The sequence below is a fragment of the Zosterops lateralis genome (assembly GCF_965231275.1).
Source record: "Zosterops lateralis genome assembly, chromosome: 2".
NCBI lineage: Eukaryota > Metazoa > Chordata > Aves > Passeriformes > Zosteropidae > Zosterops > Zosterops lateralis.
This window is the reverse complement of record NC_139763.1, coordinates 106814288-106840442: the sequence shown is the minus strand read 5'-3', so window position 1 is coordinate 106840442 and position 26155 is coordinate 106814288. Positions and strand designations below refer to the sequence as shown.

At 45.5% G+C, this 26155-nt stretch overlaps 1 protein-coding gene across 7 annotated transcripts in view; it reads right to left on the bottom strand.

The window, feature by feature from the left end:
• Positions 1-11994: 11994 nt before the first annotated feature.
• The window catches only part of ILDR2 (immunoglobulin like domain containing receptor 2), a 40086-nt gene continuing 25925 nt past the window's right edge, over positions 11995-26155 (bottom strand). For 2 of the 7 annotated variants that reach the window (XM_083885306.1, XM_083885310.1), the window contains 5 exons: positions 25858-26034; positions 20635-20751; positions 19030-19240; positions 17292-18039; positions 11995-16524 (listed from right to left, as the gene is read on the bottom strand). In XM_083885306.1, coding sequence (XP_083741432.1) covers positions 17307-18039; positions 19030-19240; positions 20635-20751; positions 25858-26034 — 1238 coding nt within the window. In that variant the 3' untranslated portion in view covers positions 11995-16524; positions 17292-17306. The remainder of the gene's footprint in view (positions 16525-17291; positions 18040-19029; positions 19241-20634; positions 20752-25857; positions 26035-26155) is intronic. The other 5 variants (XM_083885308.1, XM_083885311.1, XM_083885309.1 and 2 more) reach the window with 3 other exon arrangements.

Genomic DNA, 26155 nt, shown 5'->3' with positions numbered 1-26155 from the left:
AACACGCAGAGTCAAATTCCTTCTTCCCTCTAGGTTTGTGTTACCCAAAGAAATTAAGAAGACCAAGCACCACAATGTAAAAACGTATGTACATTTCATTCCACTGGGAAAAGTCCACATAAGGGAAATAATTCCGGAACAGTGACTTCCTATCTCTTCTCCCACCTCGCACAGCAGGGTGTCCTCACAAGGAGCTCCTGTGTGTCCTGTTTTATATCACTGATTCAGTACTATACCCACACACATACACATCAGCTGCTTTGCCCTCTGCCCTGAAGTTATGGGATTAAGGGATGCAGCTGCAAAATTAACTGCTTTCTGTGGTTAAGAAAAATAAATAAATGTAATCAACTTTTGATTTTATCCAAAAAATAGCTGGGGGGATGAAGATTTGAATGCACCCGGCAGGACCGTGGGCAGAGCTTCGGCTGCTGGTGGAGAGCACGTCAGGAGCAGGGGAAGCTGAAAGCATGGAGCTCTGCACTAGGATGAGTCCCATAACCTCCACCCTTCCCTACAGCCGTGCCAGGAACACAGGGCTGAGTGGTCGGAAGAGAAACTGAGTAGCCAAGGTAAAGAGCATCCATTGTAGGACCCAGATGCAAAAATAGGTTATGACAAGACCAAAGCCAAGGGTCCGGGAGCTGTAGGGTTTGTTTGCAAAGCCCTTGATTGGAGGTTCAGATGGGGTTCCCTTCAAATTGGTACCTTGTTTTGGTAAAGCTGTGGTCACTGCCTACAGGAACCTCATGTACACAGATGATCTCCCTGTTTTGGTTTTCACGTTCAAGCAATAACTCAACACACCCAAGGCTATGCTTCTGCTAGTAACAGATGAAATCCCTGCAGGAATGTCCCCTTTGTTGATGCAGTCTGTGCTCTCCTTTCACAGAGACATGACTGTGGTGCTGGGAAAGGAGGGAGTTCTTTCTTCCTCCTGACTAGCCTGTTGTATAGAAGTTACCTGTTTCCTGCCATAGCAAACCTGAGCATGGCAGCAATGTGTCAGTGGCCACCTGAACTAGGAATTTTTACAGGGTCAGAAGGGAGCTCTTCTTTCTACCTTGTCTGGCTGCTGAGGTGCTCCCCAGGGCAGTGGTTGTTGGGCATTTGTCAGATGCTGGTACCACCTCCGAAATGCTGATGGATTTCTCCTCCAAAGTTCCTGTTTGTTGACAGCTTTCAGAGCAAAACCCTTCTGTTTGTGGTGAGTTGCCTGGGGGGAAATATCTGTGTCTGGACACGGTTCTGAGTGCAGCTCTGGAGCGGGGGCTGCCCATCTGGTGCACCTTGCAGCATGTAAATAGCTTGGGCTGGCTGAGCTGCTGCCAAACTGTTGCAGCAGAAATGCTCAGGAGTGGCAAAATCCTTAGAGCTGCAGGGCTGCAGAAAGCAACCTCCCTTTATATATCAGCTTGGAACTGCTGGAAACAATCCAACTGCACAGGTGGTCCACTTCAGCACTCAGCAAATACTTGAAGTAGGGACTCAGATTAAGGTGCTTTTTTTAACTATTATTTTTGCTAAAGCTTCCATTTTGCTTATCTGTTTATGTTTTCCTTCATGATTCTACAGCTCACAATTGCAGCTTTTCTCTTTTGCCTGCTCACTCTCCTTCTGTCCAGCTTTGCCACAGAGACTAAAAGATTTCAAGACTGGTGGTTTTGTAAAAGATTTCAATACTGGTGGTTTTGTAATCCCTGCCATCTGAGGTCCAAAACTGTTCTGTTCACCTGAGCTGTCTCCTTGATTCTGACACTATCCAATCCCTTTTTCTCATCATTAAGTAGCTGGTGGTGGATGAAGTGGTCTGGGCACCCATCAGTTGCAGTGTTTTGCCCATCTGTCCAGTAAGTCAGTTCCATCTGGAGTTTGAGTGGTTGTGTAGCATCTTTGAAGTGACGAAAACAAGTAACTCTAAAGCTTAAAAGCAGGGTAGGGGGAAGTAAAGTCTGAAGAGCTTTAAAAATATTCCCATGAGTGACCTCAGCTTTAGCTGGGGTACACATTGCTCTCTGCTCCTAGATTTATTCCCCCAGTATCCCTTTCCTGCTATCTTTGATTCTTACCTTTTAAAATAAAATAGGATCTTTCTACCATTATATTTTCCCTGTTCTTCTGGGGTTTTTCTGCAGCAACTGCTAATGCCAGCCCCTCTTGATGCTAACTGCTGTGGCTTACTGTTTGGTTTGTTTTGGCCTCAAAACAGTAAATACTGACAGAAAAATTCTTGTCTTGGGTGTTGATGGCATTTGTACGGGCAGCCTGCCCAACAGTTGCATTCATGGTGGCTGTTGGAGCTCAGCAGGAATGCCAGGCTGGGAAGTGACAGAATCCAGCTAGAGTAGGCAAGGCATAAGATTGGGGTTTTGTTGCGTTTTTCTGCCTCAGCCTGAGAGTCTTGGGGGAGAAAGAAGAGGTGAGATAGCAAATACAAAAATCAGGTTGTGGTGTTGAAAAAGTAATCTTCTTTTTAAAATACTTTTAGGAGAGTAATTAGACTTTTGGCTGTCATTACTGAAGAATTGTAAGTGTGGCTGGTTTTGCTCTTTTCTGACAACTGTATCTATGATTGTTGTCAACCAGTTCTGAGCCCAGCACGTCTGGTGCATGTCCTGACATGTATCACTTATCAGAAAAGGGACAACCTTGAGTCTCTATAAAGAAAAATATCTGACACCAGATGCCTCAGTAGTACACAAGATGTCCATAAACGTTTGTTGCTCAGTTGACTCCATTCCTTTAAGTAACCACTCTGTTTATTCCCAATATTCAGCAGGAGCAGTAGATTTTAAGACAAAATGATGAGCTCTTGCTGAATATTCAACTAAGATTGCTTTTGTTTGCTCCTGCAAGAAGGATTCCTGCTTGCTGAACCTGATGTAGCTGCACAGAGGGACCAAGGAGAAGAGCAAGAATACAAAGCCTCGGAGGAGACACACATGGGTAAGGAACGAGTTATATAAGTTTATAAACACAGAGCAAGCGAAATGCTCTTTGGGCTGCCTCAGCACCATTTGAGCCACTCTCTTTTATGCAGGTCACATTGAGACTTGCTCTTTCCCCCTCAGGGAAGGCAACCTGCTTGCCTTTGTCAGATTGCAGGTAAGGGTGTGTAGGAAGAGGAAATATTTGGAATGTGTGAAGGTCTTTTTGGGGATAAGGAGACATGTGTAGCATTGCCCTTGGCTCTGCTGTTCATGGCATGTCTGCTCTGGGTCATATGATAAGGCTGTAGACCCTCTCCAGCTGGGTTTCCATTTGCTCCCATTCTTCCCTTTACTGCCTCTCCTGTGTGGTGCAAACAAGGCTCCCTAAGGTAACAGCCTGCCTGTTTGCTGTGCCAGTTCCCAGTGGGAATCACAGCCATACTTCTTTTCCCAGGTGGTGAGCCGGGGCCCCTTCCAGATCACCTTGAAAGCGCATTCCTGCAGGACATGTTGGCAGCGGGCTCCGGAGGAGGAGAGGAACAGTTTAGGCACAGCCATGGAAGTCAGCGCTGTTAGTGAGCGCTGCCCAAACACTCAAGCAGGGCTGGAGGCCACTGCTGAATGAACTAAATGAACTAGAGCACGTTCACTGTGGTGCAGTGGTCGTTGTGAGCCTCACTTTTTGGGGATGAAGAACAGAAAGGTACTTCCACACTGTGGTACATTCAAGGAACACAGAGAACCTAGAGACGTTCCAAAGATCGGTGTCTTTTGCGGTTATTTCTAGAGAGGAGTGGTTTTTATCCCAGTAAAAAACGGCTAAAAATTGTACCTGTTGCCTGTCCAAGCTGCCTGTTTTTTCCCTCGCAGTAAGGCCACAGCCTGGGATGACTGCTTCCCATAGAATCCACATCTCCCACATGCCAGTAGTCTTGGTTTTAGATGGTGTTTGCATCTATTTATCTGAAACCACCGCAATGCTGAGCTGGTTCCTCTGTGTGCACATTGTGGGCCCAGCTGATGCTGTTCTGGGGCCATGTCTATGGAACAGTGTGTTTGCTGGGTTGTATCATTGTTAAATTCCACAATTCCACAAATCATGCTGCTGTCTGACAGCTTTAGTCCTCAGCAGCAGTTAACTAACATCCTAATAGGTGTTTCTCTCAGAGTCTTGTTTAGGTGCTGTTGTGGGTGGCACTTTATGAATGCTTTTATAAGGCTTTAAAAGGTATTTAGCATGACTTTTTTAATTGTGGTCTTTTAATTGTCTGGTGAACTGAAAATGAACAGGAAAATGATGAACAGAAAAATGATGGCATTTGAAAAATAAGGTATGTCAAACTGATTTTATGTTAAATGTTAAACGTTTTTTCTTGCATAAAACTTTTGAATTCCAACACCACAGTTTTGAGTTGTTAATGATTACAAAGAGGTAATTATGATTTCTCGACTGATTCCGAGAATTTCTGTGATGTTTTTGTGAGTGGTTTTGACAGTTTTAATCATTACTTTCTAAGGAACTTGAGGGATGCAGGATTCTGAGAAAGCAGAAGGATCTGACCTCTGAAGAGATCTTCTTCACTTTGAGGAGGAGAATACTACTACTGGAAGTCTGTCCTCAATAGAAATTGTAGCTCAGGCGACCGCTTGGTACGGGGGAGGAGGAGGGAACTGGCAGTAATAACAAAGATGTTAATATCCCTAGCGTGGAAGAACTCCCTGTAATGAGCGTGGCAGTATATACTGAAATGCCTGTTCCACCCACGAAGACAAACAGGGGGAGAAATCACAGTGTGCTTCAGGCAAGAAAACGAAGCCGTCAAATCTGTTGTGCTGCAGAATTTTTATTTTCAGCACCGCACACAGGCCTGGTGTGAACAATGAGCTTTCACACAGGGGTGAGCTCCCAAACAGGGGAGACCATTTAGGGCAAAGAGAATGCCCAGCATGAAGAGCACAGGATCCCTAGGAAAAAAGCAAGCTGTGACCAGAATATGACTGGAATTACTGTCTGAGTAATGTGGACACATCCTTGCCTCCCTTAGTCACCAACTGCTGCCACAAAGGGCACAACTTCTTGCTCCCTTGGCAGCAGATCTGGTTTAAGTCATTTGGTCTCTACTCCCACCTTCTCCCTGAGAGCCTGAATTAATGCAGTTGTGCTGAGTAAGTGTTCACATGGCTGTGCTCCTAAGATCCGTGAGATGATCCATGCTTTTTAAATTACAGACTTCAGAGAGCTCATTCTAAACTTGATTAATCCAATCTAGACCCCAGGCTTACAAGGAGCAGGTTATGTACCATTGGGAGGCTTGGAGTCAGAGAAAAGACAGGTAAAAAAAAAAAAGGGAAGAAATAATGTGGCCAGTATTGCTCTTAGTTCCCAAAAATACATCATTTAAGAGGTTTGTTGCTTTTCTTCCTCTTTTTTTTTATTGTTTCTAAGAAGGGCTAGGCCTGAAAAAGCCTGACACATTGCCTTTGTTTTTTCTTCATTCCCAGCCTCATCAGAAAGTCCATTGCCACTAGAGGATGGAAAGTACAATTCATTTTGGTGGTGTCCTTGCTGCACATGCTGTTACCAAAACATTTATTTATTCTGCAAGGTAATTCTGCCCCCATAAAGTGGCTGAAAAGATGTCTCTTGCCTCAGAGTTGGAGTTACAGCCAACTGTGTACATGTGTGGAATGGGCAAAGCAAGGCCAGGGTGGTAACATTTACAGAGGAAAAGGTGCCAGGGGCACAGAAGCCAAGCAGTGTTAGCCCAGGTGAGCTCTGCTGCTCTAATACTGTTTCTGATCATTTTTCAAACAAGGCATGTGGAGAACCTGCTGATGGGCATTATCTGCACCCAGTAAGTCCTCACACAGACACACTGCTGCTGATCAGCCCCTGTGCCCTCACTCTCCACTCCTGCCGTGACAAGCCAGGGCACTTTGTGCTCTCCCTATTCAGTCACTACAAACCCCTTAGTTCAGAGCCCACAGTATCCAATTCAGCTTCATTGCATGGTTAATTCAGGTTCCCTTAGCTGGGAACCAGACAGTGGGAGAACTATGAACATCTGAGGACATTTTCTGTCCCACACTTTCCATATTCTCTCTTTGAAGTACAGGAAGAATGGGCAGCAGGCGCTTTTGGGATCAGCCTCTTTCTAGAACTGGCAAACAAAACTGCTGTGAGGACTTGTTTGACTGCATGACTTCTCAGAGAGCTGGCTGTCACATTTTAGAAATGCCAGGTTGCCACCTAACAGGTTGTGGCCTGGACCACATGTTTGTTTTGGTGCACCTTGTGCCCTGGTCTTCTAGACTTGTAGCTCTTGCTGCAAGTGCCTCCTTGCTGAACACTGCCTTGTTCATCTGGCAGTGAGAGTGACTGAATGTGGGCTGTGGCAAAAAAAAAAAAAAAAAAAAAAAAAAATCCAGGATACACTATATATATAGACATAGTACACTAATAGTACTAATAGTACTAATAGACATAGTACACTAATGCCTTATGCAGAGCAGATGGGCAGGGACAGCACCCAGGTTCACTCCCTGGGGCTGTGTTACACACGAGTGTAGACAAGATAAGAGTCCTAGTCACCTGAGTAAGATGAATAATGATGCTCATGAAGCATTTTTGTGTTGCCACTTGATGTGCTGAAGCACACCAGCCTGTTACCCTTCACTTTGCTTGAATTTAGTGTTAATCTGCAGGCAGCTGTTTTCCTTTTCCAGACTCTTCCCTACCGACTGCTTCACAAACACCAGAGTTCTCCCTCTCTAAACAGTTTGTCTAGTATTTTGACCTTTTTTTTTTTGTTTTCTCATTAATCTAAACAAGTTTAATCATTAAATCAAGTGTAATTGAGATGCTCAAACAGGAAATTAGTTAAACTTAGCTGCAAGGGCAGCTTTTTAATTGATTTTCTTGCAAGTAAGGTTGAGCTTTTCACAGGAGTGTGTGGATCTCAGATCTTCCCAGCAATACTTGGGATGCTATCCACACTCTGCCTTTCAGAGATCTTTGAAGTAGTACAAAACTAGGCTTCTGCTCTTCAAACATATTTTGAAATGTGTTCTCTGCATGCTGCACAAGCTTGAGTGTTGAACTTTTAGACTTACAGTTCTCTTGAAATCCTCTAAAGCCCCTTGTTGTTGGGAGCTCTGTAACTTCAGGCTCATTGATATGATGAGGGAAGTTGGGACACTTAGGAATTGTTTCATCTACAATGCAGCATCTTCTCTTAATTAAAGTGTCTCTCATCAGGATGACAGGCTGCCCATGGAGACCTCTTGATTACAGAGCTCTGCTACAGTAACTTTCCTTTCACAGCTATTCACAAGAACCCAGCCTAGGTTGCATTTTACTGAAACTGGGGAGTGAAATTTTTCATTCAGGCACCATACTGGCCTGAACAGAAGGCAGCCTCAGATCTCTCTTCTGAGGATCGAAGACAAAAAATTATATATATAAATATATATTTCTATTTAAAGAGGAAAAAAAAAAAAAGAGAGAAAAAAAACCCCACCACCACAAACCCCAAACACATTTCATCATTTCCCTCCCCCAGTACTAATTCAAACATACCTTAGGCTCAGAGGCTGCTACCCACACAAGTTCTGCCACTGTGTCCATGGGGTGAAGGGCTTTCAGTGCATGGGACCGAGTGGTCTCCAAGCCTTGGCAGCTCAAAGCTGCACAAAGATGCAGTTCCAAGTTGCATCAGTTGGTTCTGGCTGCCAGAGCTGCACATTGCTCTCTCTGTAAATGGGCTGCACTGGGGTGTTGCGTGCACAGTGGTTTTACCAATTTGAGTAGTTTTACTCTCTCAGAAATCCTGAGCACTTGACTGTGCTGAAAGCTTCAGCTCAAGAAACTGGAACTCCAAATTATAAAGAGAAGCATTCCAGGTATCAGGCCCACACACCTTTTCTGTATGCACTCAGTAATTGGTGGCCAGGTTCATGCATGAAGATTTGTAGGACCTGCATTTTAGACAGGTATTGATCAAACTTTAACTGCATTGGCCTACTCTTCAAAGTCTAAGATTGCCAAAAACCTGAAAGAGAAATCCAGGAGGATACATAGCTAAGACAGCCTTCATTTTAGTGACCTCACCCTCCTTGCAGAATCAGTGATGTGAAAGATGAGGGGTCGCAAACCCCTTGTCAGGGATGCTGTGAGCAGCAGGGCTGTTCCCTGAGGGCAGCCCAGAGCCAGCAGCAGTAAATCCTGCTGGGCTATGTCCTTCCCAGCAGGGCACAGTCCCAGGTGCCAGAGGCCTCTGGGCATTCTCACTGGGTTGACTTGCTATAACCCAGATTTGCCCCCACATCTTCCTCTCAGAGGCCCATTTGCAAGGACCATGGGTGTCTTTTCTGTCATTGCACATAAATTTAGTAATGACAAATAGACACACTGGTCCCTAGGAAGGACACAGCAGTGGCCAGTGTATCTTTACACTTTTTACACACTTTACACATCTTTTACACCCTTTATACAAGGTAAAGCTTTTAGCTTTTTGTGCTACTGCTCCACCCCACTGGACGTTAAAAGTCCTTGCCAAAACTTGTAATTCCAAGGTGAGCAGGCCTGAGGCCTGCAGAAACACACATTCTGGTTTTTCCAGGAAGCAGAGAACTTTGAGAGACCAAATTAATTAATGATTTAGCAGGCTCTTGACTGTAAAATGCAACCAGTAGGAGCTCTGCCTCACACTAGCCTGGAGTACCTATTCAGAGACAAGTGCACGAGTGATTTGTTGCTAAAAGAGAAGATCTGACAACTGGGACATGAAAATCACTCCCACCTGCTCTGGAGAGGCTGATGGAAACCATCTTGCCATGTAAGCAGAAAGGATTTCTGTCACACAGCAAGGGCTAAATGAAAACACTACACCTGCTGTAATAAGTGGTCCTGTGCCATTTGAGGCAATTTTTTCAGGCTCCTTTCTCTAATTCAGAAATGACCCTGAATCACAAAACTGTATGTACAGCCAGATGCTCATGGATAAGTGTGACTGGGCATGGAAGAGTGCAAGTTCTAACCAGGAATTACAGTGGGAGCTGCAGGGCACCTCTGCCTTGGCTGGCACAAACACTTTCCCACCCAGAAGTGACTTTCTGCAGAGCTCTGAGCTGGGAGATCTCTCAGTGTTTCTGTTGTCAGGTCTTCCTCACCCTCATTAGTCTTTGAGGTGTGGATGGGCACCTTTCCTGCTCCATGTTGGCTTGGAGACTTCTGCAGAGGGGGATAATTGAGAGACAGAGGGAGTGATAAAGAAGCCCAAAGAAACACTGAGCACTTTTACAGGTGGTGAAATAGAGGATGAGTGACAATTTTCAGAGCCAAGGGATGCTTGCTCAGGGAAACACAGAGCAGAGCTGGGAGCAGCTTCTGCACCTGACTGCTGATAACACCTCTCAGACACGATCTAAACATGTAAATGCTGTTCAGGTTACACCTACAAATGGTGTGAGGCCTAATCCATTATTTACAACAAGACAGGATTTGAATGAAGTTGCTTCTTTATGACACAAAAACCATCAGTCCAGAGTACTGCAGACCTAAGGACAAAGAGGCCAAAAGAAAAGAACATGTCTGTACTAAAAAGATAAAAGTTTACAGAAAAAAAAAAGGTTTACATCTACAAGAACAGGGGAGAGTTTATCCTTTCTCTGAAGGAGTGTGGCTCCATAGGGTACCTGCATGGATTTTTTTTGTATGAAAATGCTGAGCAGAATGTTTTTGTATGTTATGCTGTGAATGGTAGATTTATGAAGGGTCAGCTGCTCCACTGGAAAATATTTGGTTTATTGCCCATTAATCAAAAAAACGGGTTGAAAACTACTCATGTAAACTGCTCATATCTTGGCAAAAATTGGGTAAATTATTTGCTTGCAAGATAATAAAAAAGGCAGATTGGTGGGAGCTTTTCCTGCTTTTATTCTCCATGGTGACAACTCAAAGGCAACGACTTCGATACTGTACGCATGGCGAATGTATAATGCTTGGTAATTGGGGATGTGGATGTGTCCCAAAAAGCTATAAAAGTGTTACATTTTCATTATAGAGTATTGTTACGTCCTTCTCCCCCTCATATTGAAAAAGTTCATTACAGGGGAGGACAATCTAAGTAAAATAACAGCAGCAAAGAAAGCCACTCACTCACTGTGTAATGGCTGGGAAATGGCTGTGGTAGGCAGCAACAGAGGCAGGGACAAAGCCCAGCCCATCTGTAAACAGCAAGAGATTGTACCCCTGGGCCAGGGGTACAAAAACAACTGAATGTTGCTTTTAAAGCCAAGCCTGTCGACTTCTAGTTCACACTTTTAACCCACATGGAAGTAATAGCACCTTGGAACTCCATTTGCTTTCTGACTCATTAAATGCTGCTCCTCTCAGCCACTGCTCTCACCGAGGACAACGAAACCTGAATGCATTTGCTCCTGCTGTCTGCACTCCACAGCTCTGACTGCAACTGCCCTGGGGTTGAAAACAAGACTTACCCGTTTTGAAATTATGTTCAGCTTTAATTTTTAAAATGTTTCCAGTAACACCCCTCCTTGGGCTTGAGAGAACATCTGGAAGGCTTGGGGTTTTGTTGTGGGCATTCTGTAATTTTTGTTTTTATAGGGGGTAAAAGCGCCTTTTTACAAAACGCCACTCATTCTACATCCAAACTGGTTGGAAACCCTAGGCACACCACTGAAGGCTGACTGAAAATAGCCAAAGGAAAGCAGAGGGGTCAGAGAGGCATTACAAGCATGACAAAAAATGACAGGCAAAAGGGAGAGGAGGTGATGGCCTCCCCTGGCAAAAGCCCCTGTGCAGGCAGGGGTGAATGTCAGAAAGAATTATAAAGGTCACAAGAGAATTCACATAGGATTCATGGCAGGCTCCTTCCTTTAGTATTAGCTAACTTTATTCTTTAGATTTTTTCTGTTTCTAATGCTGGATAATCCAGCTGGCATTTTTCAGATCACATCAAAATCATAGCTGTTCCTCCACATTATGCAATAGATACTTTTTCTGATCTTCCAGGAAATGAGAAGGGGACTTTAGGAGCCCCAGGTGACTATGAGGGTGGTTTCAACATCACAGCTGCTGTAGAAAGCACATACAGCCAGTAGAGCCTGATGGAGATGCTACACCACAGAAGTTTCTGGAATTATAGGGGCAGATTTGCAGCACTCGGCAGATGCCAAAGGCATCTTTGCTCCTGGATTCTACTTTGCTCCAGTAAAAAATGGGTTAAACCCACATGTTCCAAACCCTGTGCTTGGTGACAAAGAACGGATCCTCACCCACATCTTGTGTGAAAGCTACCTGGAGAAAAAGACAGTTCATGCAGTTTCTCAACAATTTCCACATCATTAAAATTATTTTCAGAATAGCTCAGGCATGATAAACACCTGGTGCTGCATTTTTGTACCTGGAACCGTTTGTGACAAAGTTTGACTTCTGAAATATTTTGTGATTGCTCCTTCTCAGGGATGTCTCTCAGCAGCTGTCTTTTATCTCTCAGAGATGCAGCTCTGGGGTGCACTGCTGATGGCCACCCCTGACCCAATTCCAGTAACAAAGGTGGGGATGTTACAGCTCCAGTCCCCTGTACCATATGCAAAGACCTGAGTAATTCTGGCTGCCTGTTTCAGCTTATAAATGTTGAGAGATTCTCAAAAATTTAAAGTATTCCAAGTGCTAATTTTGTTAATTTTCCATTTCAGTGGAAATGGAGTGTTCTGAGGATGTTCACACTGAAGCCACCCACTGGAACTTTTACAATGCACTTTAATGGAATAATGGGATTGATGGGAAGTCATTACCATTGGTATTTATTTTCCCATTCCATTATGTCAAAACCTTTTTTTTTTCAGTAGCCAAGATCAATTTTTTTGACAGCACAGCCAAATCTACTGCTAAAGCTTGATCCTGTTTTTGCTCTAGGGGCTCTTTAAAATTTTTACAGGATATTCTCATTATCTGTTTTCTTAGCAAGTCACTGTTGTGATGCTGTGATTTTAAGACCACAAAGCCCTCCATGTCCTTGACATGACCCAGACATCTGTATCCAGTAAGAAAAGGATTTTAATTTTATGCCAGCAATAAAAATTCATCACTGGAAAACTTATAATTTGAGACCACATAATAACCAGGCTCATTATTTCCCAGCGCCAGCATTCTGCAGGTGTTCTGAAAGATGGCACAGACACAAATCATTACTCCTCTCCTGAAACATGAGGCTCCTCTTGAGCTGTCTGTCAGTCTCTAGCTCCCACTCCCCTGCTGCAGGAGTCACAGGTCATTAGGGTTGTGTACCTGTGCAGATACTCTGGTCACCCCTCACTTCTTGATTTGGTCCACTTCCTGCTGCTGCAGACACATTTCTAATGGGAAAAATAAAGGTGGCCTGAGGACAGACATGATCAGTGAGTGAAAATTCCTGCAGATTTGTACAGAGAGATATGAAATCCAAAATTTTAGAGCAAGGTTGATGCTGCTCAGATCTGACTTCAAGGAATTAAGACCTCCTTTTTTTCTGAAACTTTTATCATCTGGTAAAACTCACAGAATCACTAGTCATAAAATCTTCAATACTTTTCCAGGTACTTGGATTCAAGAGATGCTTCCAAATTCTCAAAAACAGTTGTTTGTACCATTAAAAGTGTTTTCTTAAAAGAATTAGCTTGCAACTACTTATTTATAAGCTAGATACACAAATAGCAACTTCTTACACACAGTGTACAGATGCCCTGAAGTACCAGCACTGAACAAACAAAACTGACTCAAATAAATGAAGACTTGTATTTTTAATACACACAACTCATTCCTGAGGGCTTGATCAAACAAACTACAGTGACTGAGATAAGGGACAGAACATAACTGAAATGAGAAGATTGTAATGTTCAGGCTTTCAGTGTGATTTAAAAGACAGAGGTATTCAGAGACTGAATAAAAACACTGGTTTGGCCCCTTTCTGGCATAGTCAGATGCACTTTCAAATTTTTATGTCAACTGTTTCCTGGGTCTGATGGAAACTATAGCAGGCTAAGCTCCTTGAAATTCAGAGTTTTCAGACTAACAAAACATCAACTTGCTAGAATCCTCATATGTCAGGAATGAAATGTTTGATTTAAAACATGTAGTGTAGCTCTGTAGACTTCTCAAGGCTTCAGAGACCTCAGATGGCAGCCACCTGCCCACCTCTTGCTAACTGTGCTGTGATTTTCCTAAGAACACACAATTAATGGTAAAAAAAAAAGATGAAAACACTTAAAATGTTAGTCTCTCCAGCCATAGAGAGACTCTCTCTACCCTCTCCAGGTAGATGGTAAATGCAGTTGCTAAGTTGCTCTCCCTGTTGCATTCAGGCAGTCCCCAGTGACTGGTAAAAGGGAAATATCAGACCCATTTTAAAGGGATAAAAGAACTCTTGGGAACTCTTGACCAATCAGCCTCACCTCTGTGCCCTGAAAGATCCTTCTGGAAGCCATCTCAAGACATGGATGGGAGAGGACTGATTAAGGACAGCTGGAATGGCTTCATCAAGGACAAATCACTCCTGTTTACCTGGAGACCTTCTAATGACAGAGTGACTGCACTGGTGGATAAAGAAAATCCATCTGATGTCATGCACCTTGACTTCTTGGCCTTTGACACAATCCCACACAACACTTAGTTTCTAAACTAGAGAGAGATGGGTTTGATGGATGGACTACTTGATGGATGGACTACTTGATAGACAAAGAATTAGCTGGCTGGCCACATGCAGAGCATCAGTCAGTGGCTCAGTGTCCAAAAGGACATCAGTAACATGTGGTGTCCCTCAAGGGCCTGCACCAAGGCTGGCACTGTTCAGCCTTCATTCATGGCACAGACGGTGGGACTGAGGGCCCTCTCAGCAGCCTGTGGGTGACACCAAGCTGAGTGATACCATGGAGTCACTGGAGGCTAGGGATGCCATCCTGAGTGACCCTGGACAGGCTTGAGGAGTGGGCCCACAAGAACCTCATAAAGTTCAACATAGCCAAGTGTGGGGTGCTACACCTGAGTCAGGGCAACCCCTGGTACTGATACACACGGAGGAAGAATGGACTGGGAGCCCTGAGAAGGACTTGGGGAACTAGATGGTCTTTAAGGTGTCTTCCCAACCATTCTACAATTCTATGATTTTAAAGCAGTGGATCAGGATTGGACATGAGCCAGCCACATGCTCTCGCAGTCCAGAAAGCCAACCATATCCTGGGCTGCATCAGGTGAGTGACCAGCAGGCCAAGGAGTGGAATTTCCCTCTCCTCCATTCTCCTGAGACCCCACACAGAGTACTGTGTTCAAATCTGGGGCCACCCACACAAAGACATGGACCTGTTAGGGCAGCTCCAGAGGAGGGACACAGAAATGGTCAGAACGGCTGGAACACCTCTTCTATAAAGACAGGCTGAGAGTTGGGGTTGTTAAGTCTGGAGAAGAGAAGGTTCTGTGGAGACCTTAGAGCCTTCCAGTGACTAGAGAGATCTACAAGAAAGTTGGAGATGGACTTTTTTACCAGGGCATTGATTTTCAAGTAAAAGAGGGTAATTTTAGATCAGATACAAGGAAGATATGCTTTACTGTGAGGGTAATGGGTGATGAGGGTGATGAGACACTGGAACAGGTTGCCCAGGGAAGCTGCAGATGTCCCATCTCTGAAAGTGTTCCAAGGTCCAGTTGGGACTTTGAGCAACCTCATATTGAGGTGAAAGATGTCCCTTCCCATGGCAGAGGGTTGAAACTTTAAATCTTGACATTTTTAAAGGTTACCTCCTGCACAAACAATTCTGCAGTTCCACAATTGTATGTTCCTGCTGCCTGTATCTCTGGCCAGGAATATCCAGAACTGGGATTTCCAAAACCACAGTCATCACTAGGAATGTGGGAAAAAAACATCATCCTTTCATCAATTCGCCTTCTCACATGAAAACTGTCATCAAATCTATGGAGATTACTTTTCCTCTCCCCTGACCATTCCTGGTGGCTGAACTATCTGGCAAAGGGGTAATACAGAAATTAATCTATCATTTTTATGGAGAACTGCAGTGATGTTAATATACCTTGTGTTCCAAACAGTACTGCTAGTATGAGCATCTGAGGCCAGACAGCTTCCCAAATTCTCAGAGGAACAACAAAGATGTCATTTCAGAGGCTGATAATGTCCGTAACACATCAGGGCACTAAGTTGTTTCTAGGTGTAAAAGGGATCAAGATACTGGACCTTAAAATGTTCCCATCATCTTCCCTCACATGATGATTTTAGCAGCTAAATAAATGACTGCATAATACCCTATGAAAACCAAAATGTCAGGCTTCCAAACGGTGTGAAGCATTCACTTCTAAATAAAGCTATTCCTGAGACAACAGCCACTAAAACCAACCACATCCCAACCAAAGTGGATGGAATGGTTTTAAGTGAAAAGAGTGACTTGGAAAGCTTGTAACCATCCACAGTGCTTATCCTTTTTCCACAGGTGTTACTGCTCTCTTCAGTAGTAGTTTCTCCTGGGAAACTATTCCCAGAAAGGAGTGATACCAGTGGCACAGGATGAAGGTCTGCAGCTGCCCTCTCACTGAGACTGTCCCCTTTTTGCTTCCTTGAAATAAAAAGGCCACTCACTAGAGTGGCAGAGGTGTCTGGTGGTGCTGGAAGCAGAGCACTAGGAAGGCTAGAGCACTGCTTTTAAAACAGTGGAGCAAGTACTCCAGCTCGAAGCTCTACAGGGTCACAGTTGAGCTGCAAGGAAATGCAACAGCATCAAAACAAAACACAGTTGGGGGCAGGGGGGAAACAAATCATGCTCTCATCACAATAAAAGCTACTTTGACCCACTTTCAAAACAATACATCAATCTCACCTGCAACTCTCATCACACAACGAACAGAACTAAATATATTAAACAAACCAGCTCATAATTGTCTCTTTCCCCATTCAGCCCTTATCAAGGTAACATCTAATCAGTCATTTTCTTACAGTATCTCAAAGGATGTGGATTTTCTTTTGTGATTTAGGGCCTGATCAGCTGGAGGCAGTCTGCAGTTGTAAGAACAAGGCCTCCTCCCAGCAGAGGGGTGATACAGATAGGCTTGAAGCATGGAGACAACTTTGATCCCAACAGAGAACTGAGGAGACAGAGCAAGAGGTACACATGCCTCCCTCTGCACATGGGACAGGGCAAGAGGCACAAAGGCAGCCTCACTTGTAGTTCAGGGCTGCAGGGAGGGCTGCAAGGGCAGTAGGGATGTGGCTGCTGTCCAGTGCAGAATGGAGGGCACTGGAAAACAAGGTGCCAAAGAGAGCCCTAGCCTCATCTTCCTGGCAGACTCCCAGAGTCTCTGAGATCGAGTGCTGTCCATGGGAGTCTGTCTCTTAGAAAAGCCACAGCTCCTCTGGATGAAACAAAAAATGGAAACAGTCCACAGCTGATGGCTGCAAAGGTTCACAGAGGCATGTCTTGCTTGTTGCTCTGCATCTTCTCCACTGCAGTCACCTCATGATATCCAGCCCATCAACATGACAGGTCCACAACAACTTCAAACCACAAGGGACATTCTTGTTGGGAAATCGTTCTGAGAGGAAAGAGAGGAGATTAAATGTCAACAGGAAAGCTCTCATTGGAACAGACAAAGGGACAGACAAAGCTTTGACAAAGACACAACTAAACAGTAACAGCTTTGTCCACTCACAATCCAGTCCTCTCTCCCACAGACAAGCTACTCTATGATAAGGTCTCCCTCATGGTGCAGACTTCCCCAGCTGGGTTAGATGGGGAAGATCCCCTTCTCCAACAGCCATGAATTCATCAGTCCTCACTAGCTTAGACTGTGGCAGGATGTTTTGCAGTTGCTGGTATCCTGGGTGAGGAATGCCTTTAGTATGAATGGCCCCCACGAAGCTCATGGGCCCATGCACCCATGGGAGTCTGTGATCTCACCCCTTTCAGAAAGATGTCTCTTACATCATCCCCTCCTACCAGCCCTGTCCCAGTCCAGAAGAACAAGAGCCTTTCAACCTTTTCTTAACAAGGATCAAGGCCAAAGCAAAGCCGTGCAATTTCTGTAAGGCCTGGGTAACTTCCCTACCATGATCCTCCTGAACTCTAGATAAACTCCCATCACCTTGGATTACCAGGCCACAGATGCTAAAGGTATCCCTTATCTCCCCAGCCCCAGGCACATCTGGCTTTCCCCTCCATCATGTGTAGGACCTATTACCCCTTCTGGCTTTCTATCCCCACAGTTCCTTCCCCCCTTCCCACAAGGAGTGACACCCAGACTCCAGGTGTTCCCCTCTTGAAAAACCCCCTTGCCCATCAACTCTGGTTAGTAACCCCTGCCTGGTGGCTCTCCGCTCAGCCTATTTGGACCAGGACCACCAGACATGGCCTCACTGTTTTCTTGGGGTCCTTTTTCCTCTTCTTGTCAGAGGCATTGAGGTAGGCCTGTTCCCTGGCCCTGTAGGAAGGGCCTCTGCTCAGCTCCCTCTCGCTGTAGGGGGGCAGGCTGTCCTCCTCCTCCTCGTCCTGCTCGGGGGACGACGACTGCGGCGGCGGCGGCTGCGCCTTGTCGGCTTTGTAGGTGGAGGGCGGTGACCAGGCATAGTACGTGCTCCCTCCTCTCTGGCTGGGCTGCGAGCTCAGCTTCGAGGGGGTGGCACAGTGGTCGCCGCTCTCGTCGTAGCTCCGCGATTTCCTCTCCAGGACGCTGCTGAGGTAGGAGTGATCGTATTTCTGGCTCCCTCCGGGCGTCCGGCTCACCAGCCTGGGAAGGTGCTTCTCCTCGTGGGCCCGTCTCCGGGGCGGGCTGTAGGACCAGCCCCGCTCCGAGTCCGTCAGCGGCTCCCGGTTGCCCCTGCAGCGCTTGGTGTAGTATTCCTCCATGGAGCTGTCCTGGTGGGGCAGGCCCCCGCCGCGCCCGCCGTGCGACTCGGAGCGCTCCAAGCGCCGCAGCAGCTCCTGGCTGTCCGCCCGCCGCGGCCGCTGGCTGTAGGACTCGGCAAAGGCCGCCAGCTCGTCCATGGACACGGCCGGCACGCCCACAGAGAAACTCTTACGGGACAGCATCTCCGACTTGGATCTCTGCTGGCTGGAAGAGGGAAGAGGTAGAGTTAGAGGGCAGGATCCAGCTGCGCTCATCCCCTCGGCTGCCTGCACAGACAATGGAGGGAAACAGGTGCTCCTGGGGGCATGAATCATCTGAGCTGTTTTCATCATGCTCCATAGGAAGAGATCTATCACATCCTTGAAACCCAGGGTTCTCTCTGCTGACTGCAAAGGCAGGTTAGTGCAGATAGCTCAGGTTCTTCATGTCTAATGTTACCTGAGGTTACCTCCGGGGTGCACCTGCCCTGTCCTCCAATATGGAGGGTTGGACCTGCTTCTCCTTCATCGTAGGTGTATATCCTGCTGGAAAAACCCAAGAACCCAGCTACAGAAGCTCACAGCAGGGCAGTTTTGAAGCAGGTATAAAGAGCTGGTACAACAGCCCAGTACTGAAGGAAGGAAATCCCTGCCACTGAGGGAAGGTTGAGAGATAGCACAATTCTAGGCACCAGAATGTGACTCCTTTAGGCCTGGAGCACTGGTCTAGCTGCACCAAAGCAGAAGCATGTGAGTCCTGTACAGTAAAGCACATCAGCAGTGGGAAGTGCTGGGGGCATCAGGTACAAAGCTCAAGAGAGAGATTTGCACTTTCCCACTATGGGAAATGCGGCTTGGTTCCCATATTGATCTCACTTTTACATTCCACTGGGGACTGAGGCTCATACCTAGCTTTACCCAGCTGGGTAAGCTTCAGCAAGCTCATGGCAATCAGCTTCATTCTGACCTCATCTAACAACACGTCCAGATTTCCCGTTTCTCTCTGGCCTCTCTCTCCTGCTAAGCAGAGCAAGGGCAGCAGGAAATAGGGGAGAGCTACCAGTCCATCTGTCCCTTCTGCTTTTCTTTACCACTTTGGCAGACAGATCTGCCCCCCGCCGCAGCGTCCCTCACCTGTGCCAGTAGCTGTCCCGTCCCTCACCTGTGCCAGTAGCTGTCCATCCCTCACCTGTGCCAGTAGCTGTCCGTCCCTCACCTGTGCCAGTAGCTGTCCCGCTCGTCCCTGTAATCGGGCACCGCCTGTGAGCGGGAGGTGCTGCCCCCGCCCACGACTCCTGCCCAGTACTCGGCGTCGCCGTCCATGTCCCCCGCGGGGGGCAGAGGTTTCCTCCTCGCCTGCCGGTAGGGCTGGCGGAAATTCATGTCATCCTCGTGCAGAGAGCTCAGCTCAGAGACTGTATTGTTATCTGCAGGGGAGAAATGAGATGGGCATCATCACCTGCATCACCTGATGGCAGCCAGGCAGGGGATTCTGAGGGTGTCATGAACAGCCTGAGTTCAGCCTCCAGGAAGAGCTTCCCCTCAGTAATACGTGTTCCCTTCAGCTCCCTGCCCTTGGGAGGTGGTCACCAAGCTTGGTGGGACACCACTACAGCACGGAAGTTGTGCCACCTCCCCTTTTCCTGGTGTGAGACAGGCTGGCTCTGGATTTGGCCTGACTTGCCCAGCTAAAACAAAAGCAACCACCTCAAAAAAAAAGATCAGGAAAAAAGTAAAAGTCTGCTTGAATCACTGTCAGTCTCTAGCCCATCAAGCACACTGACATCTGTAGGCCTGACATACCAATCTGCAGAGGTCTTTTTATAGTAAATCTTGTGGGTGGAGAAGACAGTGTGCTCAGCAATGACTGTTTTAGGAGTATATATAATTTGTTCGTTATGCCTAATCTGTACAGAGCTTTGATGCAGTGTCATTCCTTAAAGCCCTTTCCTTCAATGATTTTCAGGATCCCACATGTCTGTTCTAGGTGAGCCTCTAGCAGTGTCTAACATGGGTTAGCTCTGTGTGCTGCCCACAGGAGCTGAGCCCCCAGTTTGCCACCGTCCACACAGCAGCACTGCAAGCCCTGCCCACACACCCTGTCCCATTCTGCACCTCTGCCTCCTCATGTGGAAAGATCCTCACTTGGATTTGTATTCTGACACACACTGAGTGCTGCCTCAGCTGTTATTTAAGGAAATAAAGCTTACAAGGGGCTATGGGGAGACAGTGAAGAGTTCCACACAGAAGCTCAATTCTGAGTTTGCACCATGTCCCTATTCACCACTCTGCTCCTTCTGCAGGGCAACAGCCACTCCAAACAAACCTCCTGCTTCCTTCAAGCCCCACTGTAGTCACTGCAGCCCACAGAACACACTTTCAATAGAACCATCCCTCTCCTATTTTGCCATGCTGGGAATTTACAGACACCACACTCTTAAGAAATTGTGAAAACAATATCCCAGCTATTATCACCCACAGGCTGTAGAATGAGTATGTAGAGGTATGAGTAGAAACTTGGCTTTTCAGATGCTGATAATCCCAAAGTTTAATTATATGAGTGGACAATTTTCATGAGCTTTTAAGTATCCCTCACTTTGCTATAAGAATGGTTGGGTAAGCATCAGACCTTTAAAATTGGAACATACCTGTAGATACCTAAAATCTGGATTTTCTCTGTCCCAATTAGTTTATCCTGGATATCATATCCTACGGGCTGACTCTGAGACAAAACAAGTGAACTTTTAACTATGAATTTCCCAGTCTTTCTTGGGTCGGTGGGAAAAAAAAACCCAAAAACCAAACCATGCTCATTTCTCACATCGTTCTCGCATCCTCCTAGCCGGGTCAAACTGAGCCAATTCCTTCTCGACATAGTACAGCACCTTCATGGAGTCCCTGTCCTTGTCAGTCTGGATCCTGTACCCTTTGCGCACTGCTAGGGAGGAAAAAGAAAACATTAGAGGGAAACCCATGTCAGAACAAGGAGCCTTTCCCACAGCACTGCTGCTCTAGCTGAGCTCACGTCTGCAGGCAGGTAGGCTGCGTCAAAACACACTGAGTCAGTCGCTGCTTCACAAGAAATTCGTCTACAGTGTGGGATGTGAAGTTGTAAGAACTTGCATCATTAGAAAAGTTTGCAGGAACAGCAAAAACGGTTTGGGAATGCCCAATTTGTACAACCCAGCTCATCAAGTGATGGACACTGAGCATGGTGGGACATCCTCAAGCACCTCACCCTCCCTCATGTGAGACAGGCTTGCTCTGGAGTTGGCCCACTTTGCCCAGCTAAAACAAAAACCCCCTCAATTGCCACAGAGCGATTCCAACACCCACAGATGATGGCAGAGGAAAAAGCAGAACTCATTTCTCCTTCCTCAGCACTACTGAAAGGATCCGTCATGATATGGGAGAAGGAGTCCCAGAAGATCAGCCTTCCTCTAGCTCTGTCTGCAGGAGAAGAGGTGGCTGAGCATTTGGGAGCTGTCCACTTTGCAAGACCACTCCACCCTCCCACCCCCATGAATTCTCCTCACAGAGGTTGAAGAGCGTGTGGCAGAAGCTCCAGAGAATACAGAAGGAAACACAGAGTCCACAAAACACATCACACTGCTTTGAGCTTTATACTGACTCCAGGGATGAGGCCAACCAGGTCACTGGTAGCTGTGAAATTGCTCTGAGATTCTATATAAGCTTTGCTTTACAGAAAAAGCATGTATCTTAGACATACATGAAATGCTTGACTTCTGGGAAGTCTGGACAGCTTTTTGACTTGCCCATGTGGCTGTGTGTAAAAAAGAAGGCCTTATACACTTGGAGATTTAACAGATTTAACTCTGGCAGGTTAGCTCCATGCACACTTTACCAACTAACAATAGCTACAGACTATCTTAAGGCAGGTCTATGGTCAGCAGGCAGAGAACTCCACCTTTCCAGTCTTTCTTTGAAGAAAATCAGGTTTTTATAGCAGATTATTTAAGAAAGGTCTCAGCCTGGAGCTATTTTAGGATTGACAGAAATTCAGGTCTAGGTACAAGAGAGGACTACAACCCTCAAATATAGCCTTATTAGAGAACCATAGCAAGGACAATTCACTTAGCACTACAAAATGGAACCTGTCTGCCTTGCAGGGAATTAACATGTTTCCTTGTGGGAATATTGCAGTGTTGCATGAATGCTCCTGCTGGGGAACAATTTAAACACTTGGACAGTGGTTCTGAGCCAACCTGTTCCTTCTGTTTTATCCCACACCACCGCAACACATCAAGCTATTAACATACGAGTTTGGTAGTACATCGCATAGTATGTGCTGTGTGGGCTGAGCAAGGACTTGGCAGAGGTATTCTTAGGCACCTCCTGTCCTAAACTGCTGTGCATGTGTTTGTGCACTAGGAAATAACCATGCTCTGCTTCAGGAATGGCTGTGCCATAGAAATGGGTAGAGTAATTCCTCCCAAAACCCCACAGATTGCTTCAGAAGCAAAGCGCTTTACTGTGGGTTTGGCATGTATTTATGAGAAGTGATTACATCCTGAGATATTACCTTGTGTGTCTGCACTTGGGAATGGTACAGGATGTAAAAGTATAGTAGGGGTCTATCAAGGTCTTTCTTTTAACGCGCCTCCAGACAGCAGTGTGTGTTTTATTATCCCTGTGAGTGAGTGCACAGTGGCTGGAAATGCAGACAGTGGTTTACAGAACACAAGGAATCCTGCCTCTGCCTCCCAAACTGGAAGCACAGCAGGTCTCCTTAAGTGCGGCTGGACTGACTTGCCTCAAAAGTGACACCTCTGGCGGCACTGCATGAGCAGCAAGGGCAGTTCTCCACCTCACCACTGTAGCTGTACCTCACTTCTGTCTGGTACTGTGCCTCTCACTATTCTTTTTTCTCCTGTGCAGACTAGGAGCTCAGCTAAGCTGTCCCCTCATTTATACACAGGCCAGCAAACCACTCTGATCTACTCATAACCTTAGGAGAACATGAACGGGCAGCTTCCAGACTCTGTCTCCCCAGAACCACTGCTCACACTGAGGCTGTACCAAACATCTATTTGGGCAACATCTATAGCTCCTGGAACTGATGGAGAATTAGCTAGGCTTCATGCTAGCTTCATACTAAACTTGCTATTGCAGCTGTCTATCAAAAGGCAAATGAATTTCTTGGTTAATTCTGCAAGTATCTAAAAATTAACTTTGGATTTAAATCTGCAAAGATTACTGTGAACAGCTCATAAAAAGTATTTTTCACTACAGAGGAAGTAGTTTTGTCTCTATGTTTGTTTATTAAATACTTCTCATAATGATATTAAATGTTCAACTTATTAAATCTCTTCATTATTCCTTCAACTGAGAACCAGATATTATTGTTTCTTCCTCATACTCTTCATCTGTAAATTGCCATAATCCTTTAATCAGGTCTGAATCATTTTAAGCCCATTTTAATTAAAAAGAAATAAAGATGCAGAGATGTTGACTACATGTCCAGAGCCATTCGCTGAAGTCAAAGGGAATGGAACATTCTTCCCATATTTTCTTCTCTTGAACAGTTCATAGATTTCTAATGTTTAATTTGTATTTAACTAGACACTATTTTTATTCTTCTGTGGGTGGAACCAACTCAGCCAAAACTATAAGCTGTCTCCCCCCCCTAGAAAGGACAGCACTACTATTTTTTTTCAGACAAATACATTTAGGAAGTAACTGATGTCTCATCCTTATACCCTTTTCATGTTAAAGATCTAGGACCAAAAGCTTCCCTGTGTGTAGAGTTTAAAGGATCAATGCAAGCGCCTCTAGGCAACCACTGCATTTAAAACAGAGCATAAATCCTAACTTATGTGTTGTCAACACTCTTCTAAATAGAAGAGCTAAATGCTTTGGGACTTTTTTTCTCCCCTCAGTCCTAAGTTTAGGTAGAGTTCCTAGGCTTAATCTGAGCTTTGCCACATGGCTTTTATGTAAACCCAGGCAAATTTTCTAAATATCCTCCAGCTTGAGTTTGCTCACTAGATCCCCTCACAGGGGTCATTTATAAGCACAGAATCTATCTAGGGCAAAGGATGTAGGTTTTAGCCAGAACTACAGAATCCTTCAGCTTCTGTCCCCCAAGAGATCCAATTTTTTTTTTTTTTAATAGTTGACAGAAAGGTCCAAGTCCCAACGATACATAATTTCAGATCAGACCTACACCAGCTGTGTGGAGGACACAGAGGCTTTTAATTCTCCTTCTGAGAAAGGTTTTTATTATAAACTCAACCATTACCTGTTTTGTTTAGCTTGCTGCATGGCCAACAAGCAAATAAATAGCTTGGAAAAGCCACACAATGTTTTCTCCTCTACAGCCTGTCATTAGGGGATATTTTGGCATTGTGGAGGACCTTAAAAGAACAGAGTACAGGCTATAACCCTCCCTTAGCTCCACAGTTCAAGCACCTTGAACAACAGGTGCACGATCCAGACTAAGGGTTTGTCCATATTATTGCAAAAAAGATAAACTAATTTTTTTAAAAAACTAAAGAATCTCTGTTGTCTTGCCACAAAGGTTAAAGCTGTGTGATAATGCTTCTATTTGTCATATATACTATTTCCTGTCAAGTCCTGAGGTGAGGGATTGAGACCAGACACCTGATTTGGATGCATTATATATTAAATGCATCCTTCTGTGTAAGGATCATGGGATCCCAGGAGCCATTCCATTTGGCTACCAAACATATCCACTGTTTTTCATTCTGAACTTGTGCTCTGCTAGCAGAGACAAGACTGGGAGGTGTGACCTGACTCTTAAAAAATCCCTGGAGTTCCCACAAACAACACCACACTCTACATGCAGTGACATTTTTCACAGGAGAAAAAAACTGAAGCACTGGGGTGTCATTCATCATTTTCTGACAAAGGTTTCTGAGTTGGATACGTTCTGTGTTGGATCAATGATTGATTTATTTCCTATTTCAAAATGCTCCATTCCAGAGCTCTGTTTTGATTTCAGTGGCCAAAGGAAAAAAAAAAAAAAAAAGATTGTTGAAAAAAAAAAAAACAACTTCTTGTAATTCCAGAAAGGTGTTAATATACTGTCTGGGGCAGCAGAAGCATGTTTAGGGTTGTTCCAGAAGCTTAATTAATTATGCTATTTAATCTTGTCTTTTCAGATGTGTTTTATCAACACACTGTCATGAGTTAATTTAACAACTGGTACATAGTGTGGTGCTTTGAAATCTGACATGTAGCTGGGTCAGTGATGACTCTACATTGGTGAGAGTCACTTCTGCTGCAGAATATTTGAATCTAGACGGCCACTCAGATCCTGAAATGCATGTGGCTAAATAGCTGCCCTCTTTTCTCCTTGATGGCATCTTCCTTTGCTGCAGCAGAAGTGACCCACCCTGAGACAAGAGGCATCACACTGACACTCTAGGTCTGACATAGATGCACAACTCCTTTCTAGTCACAAAGCCTTTCATCACTCACATTCACAAATGCAAAGGCTGAACAAAGAAGTGACCTACTGACTTCTGTAAAGTAGAGGACAGGGTCCAGCCGAAATTGAGCAGAAAAATCAAGGGAAAAGGTTACTTTGTCCAAAATGCCATGGGCACAGTAAAACATGCTGCAGCATAAACTGCTTCCAGAGGCCAAGCAGTGCCCTACAGAGGGTTGGAAGGACAGTCTACAAAGAGAAAGCAGCTTGCAAGGCATCAGCTCTAAGGGGTAAATGGCTCCTGCCTCTGCTCTCCTGAAATCATCTTCATCCTTTCGTTCTCTGCAAGTAAACGTCTGCAGCAGTAATGAGAGGGGTCCTGTACAGAAACCTGGCCTCCTATTCCCTGCTGACCTAATTAAGCACCCACAAACTGACTCTGTGTTGATGGCCCTGGAGAAGTTAGACCATGTGGCCCTAATGCACATGTCATCATCAGAGACAGGATTAAAATGCAGGTTCCCCCTGCTTCTTCTCTTCACACCACTCGATCACTGACAGTCCTTCCTCCCCTTCCCAGCCCTACTCCCAGTCAGAGGACTGAATGTTGTGCCTGGCACTGCAAATTACCATTTTGGCTTCCTCCACTGGCCTCGCTTGGGGCTAAGGGAGGGGGGTGAGACTTATCCATCAGCACAGCAGGAGACGGGACACCAGCTACAGGAACACTGGGGATGTAATATGGACCTGGCATGGTAGAGACTGCAGGAGGGTACCCAGCTTTTGCTGCTTTGCCTGCTACATACACTGAAAAAGAAAAAAAGAACAAGAGTCAGCATCACACACCAGCCCCCCACAGACCACTGGACACATAGATGAAACCTGCACCTACATTGCTGGCAACCCCACAGGAGACAAATGAATTAAC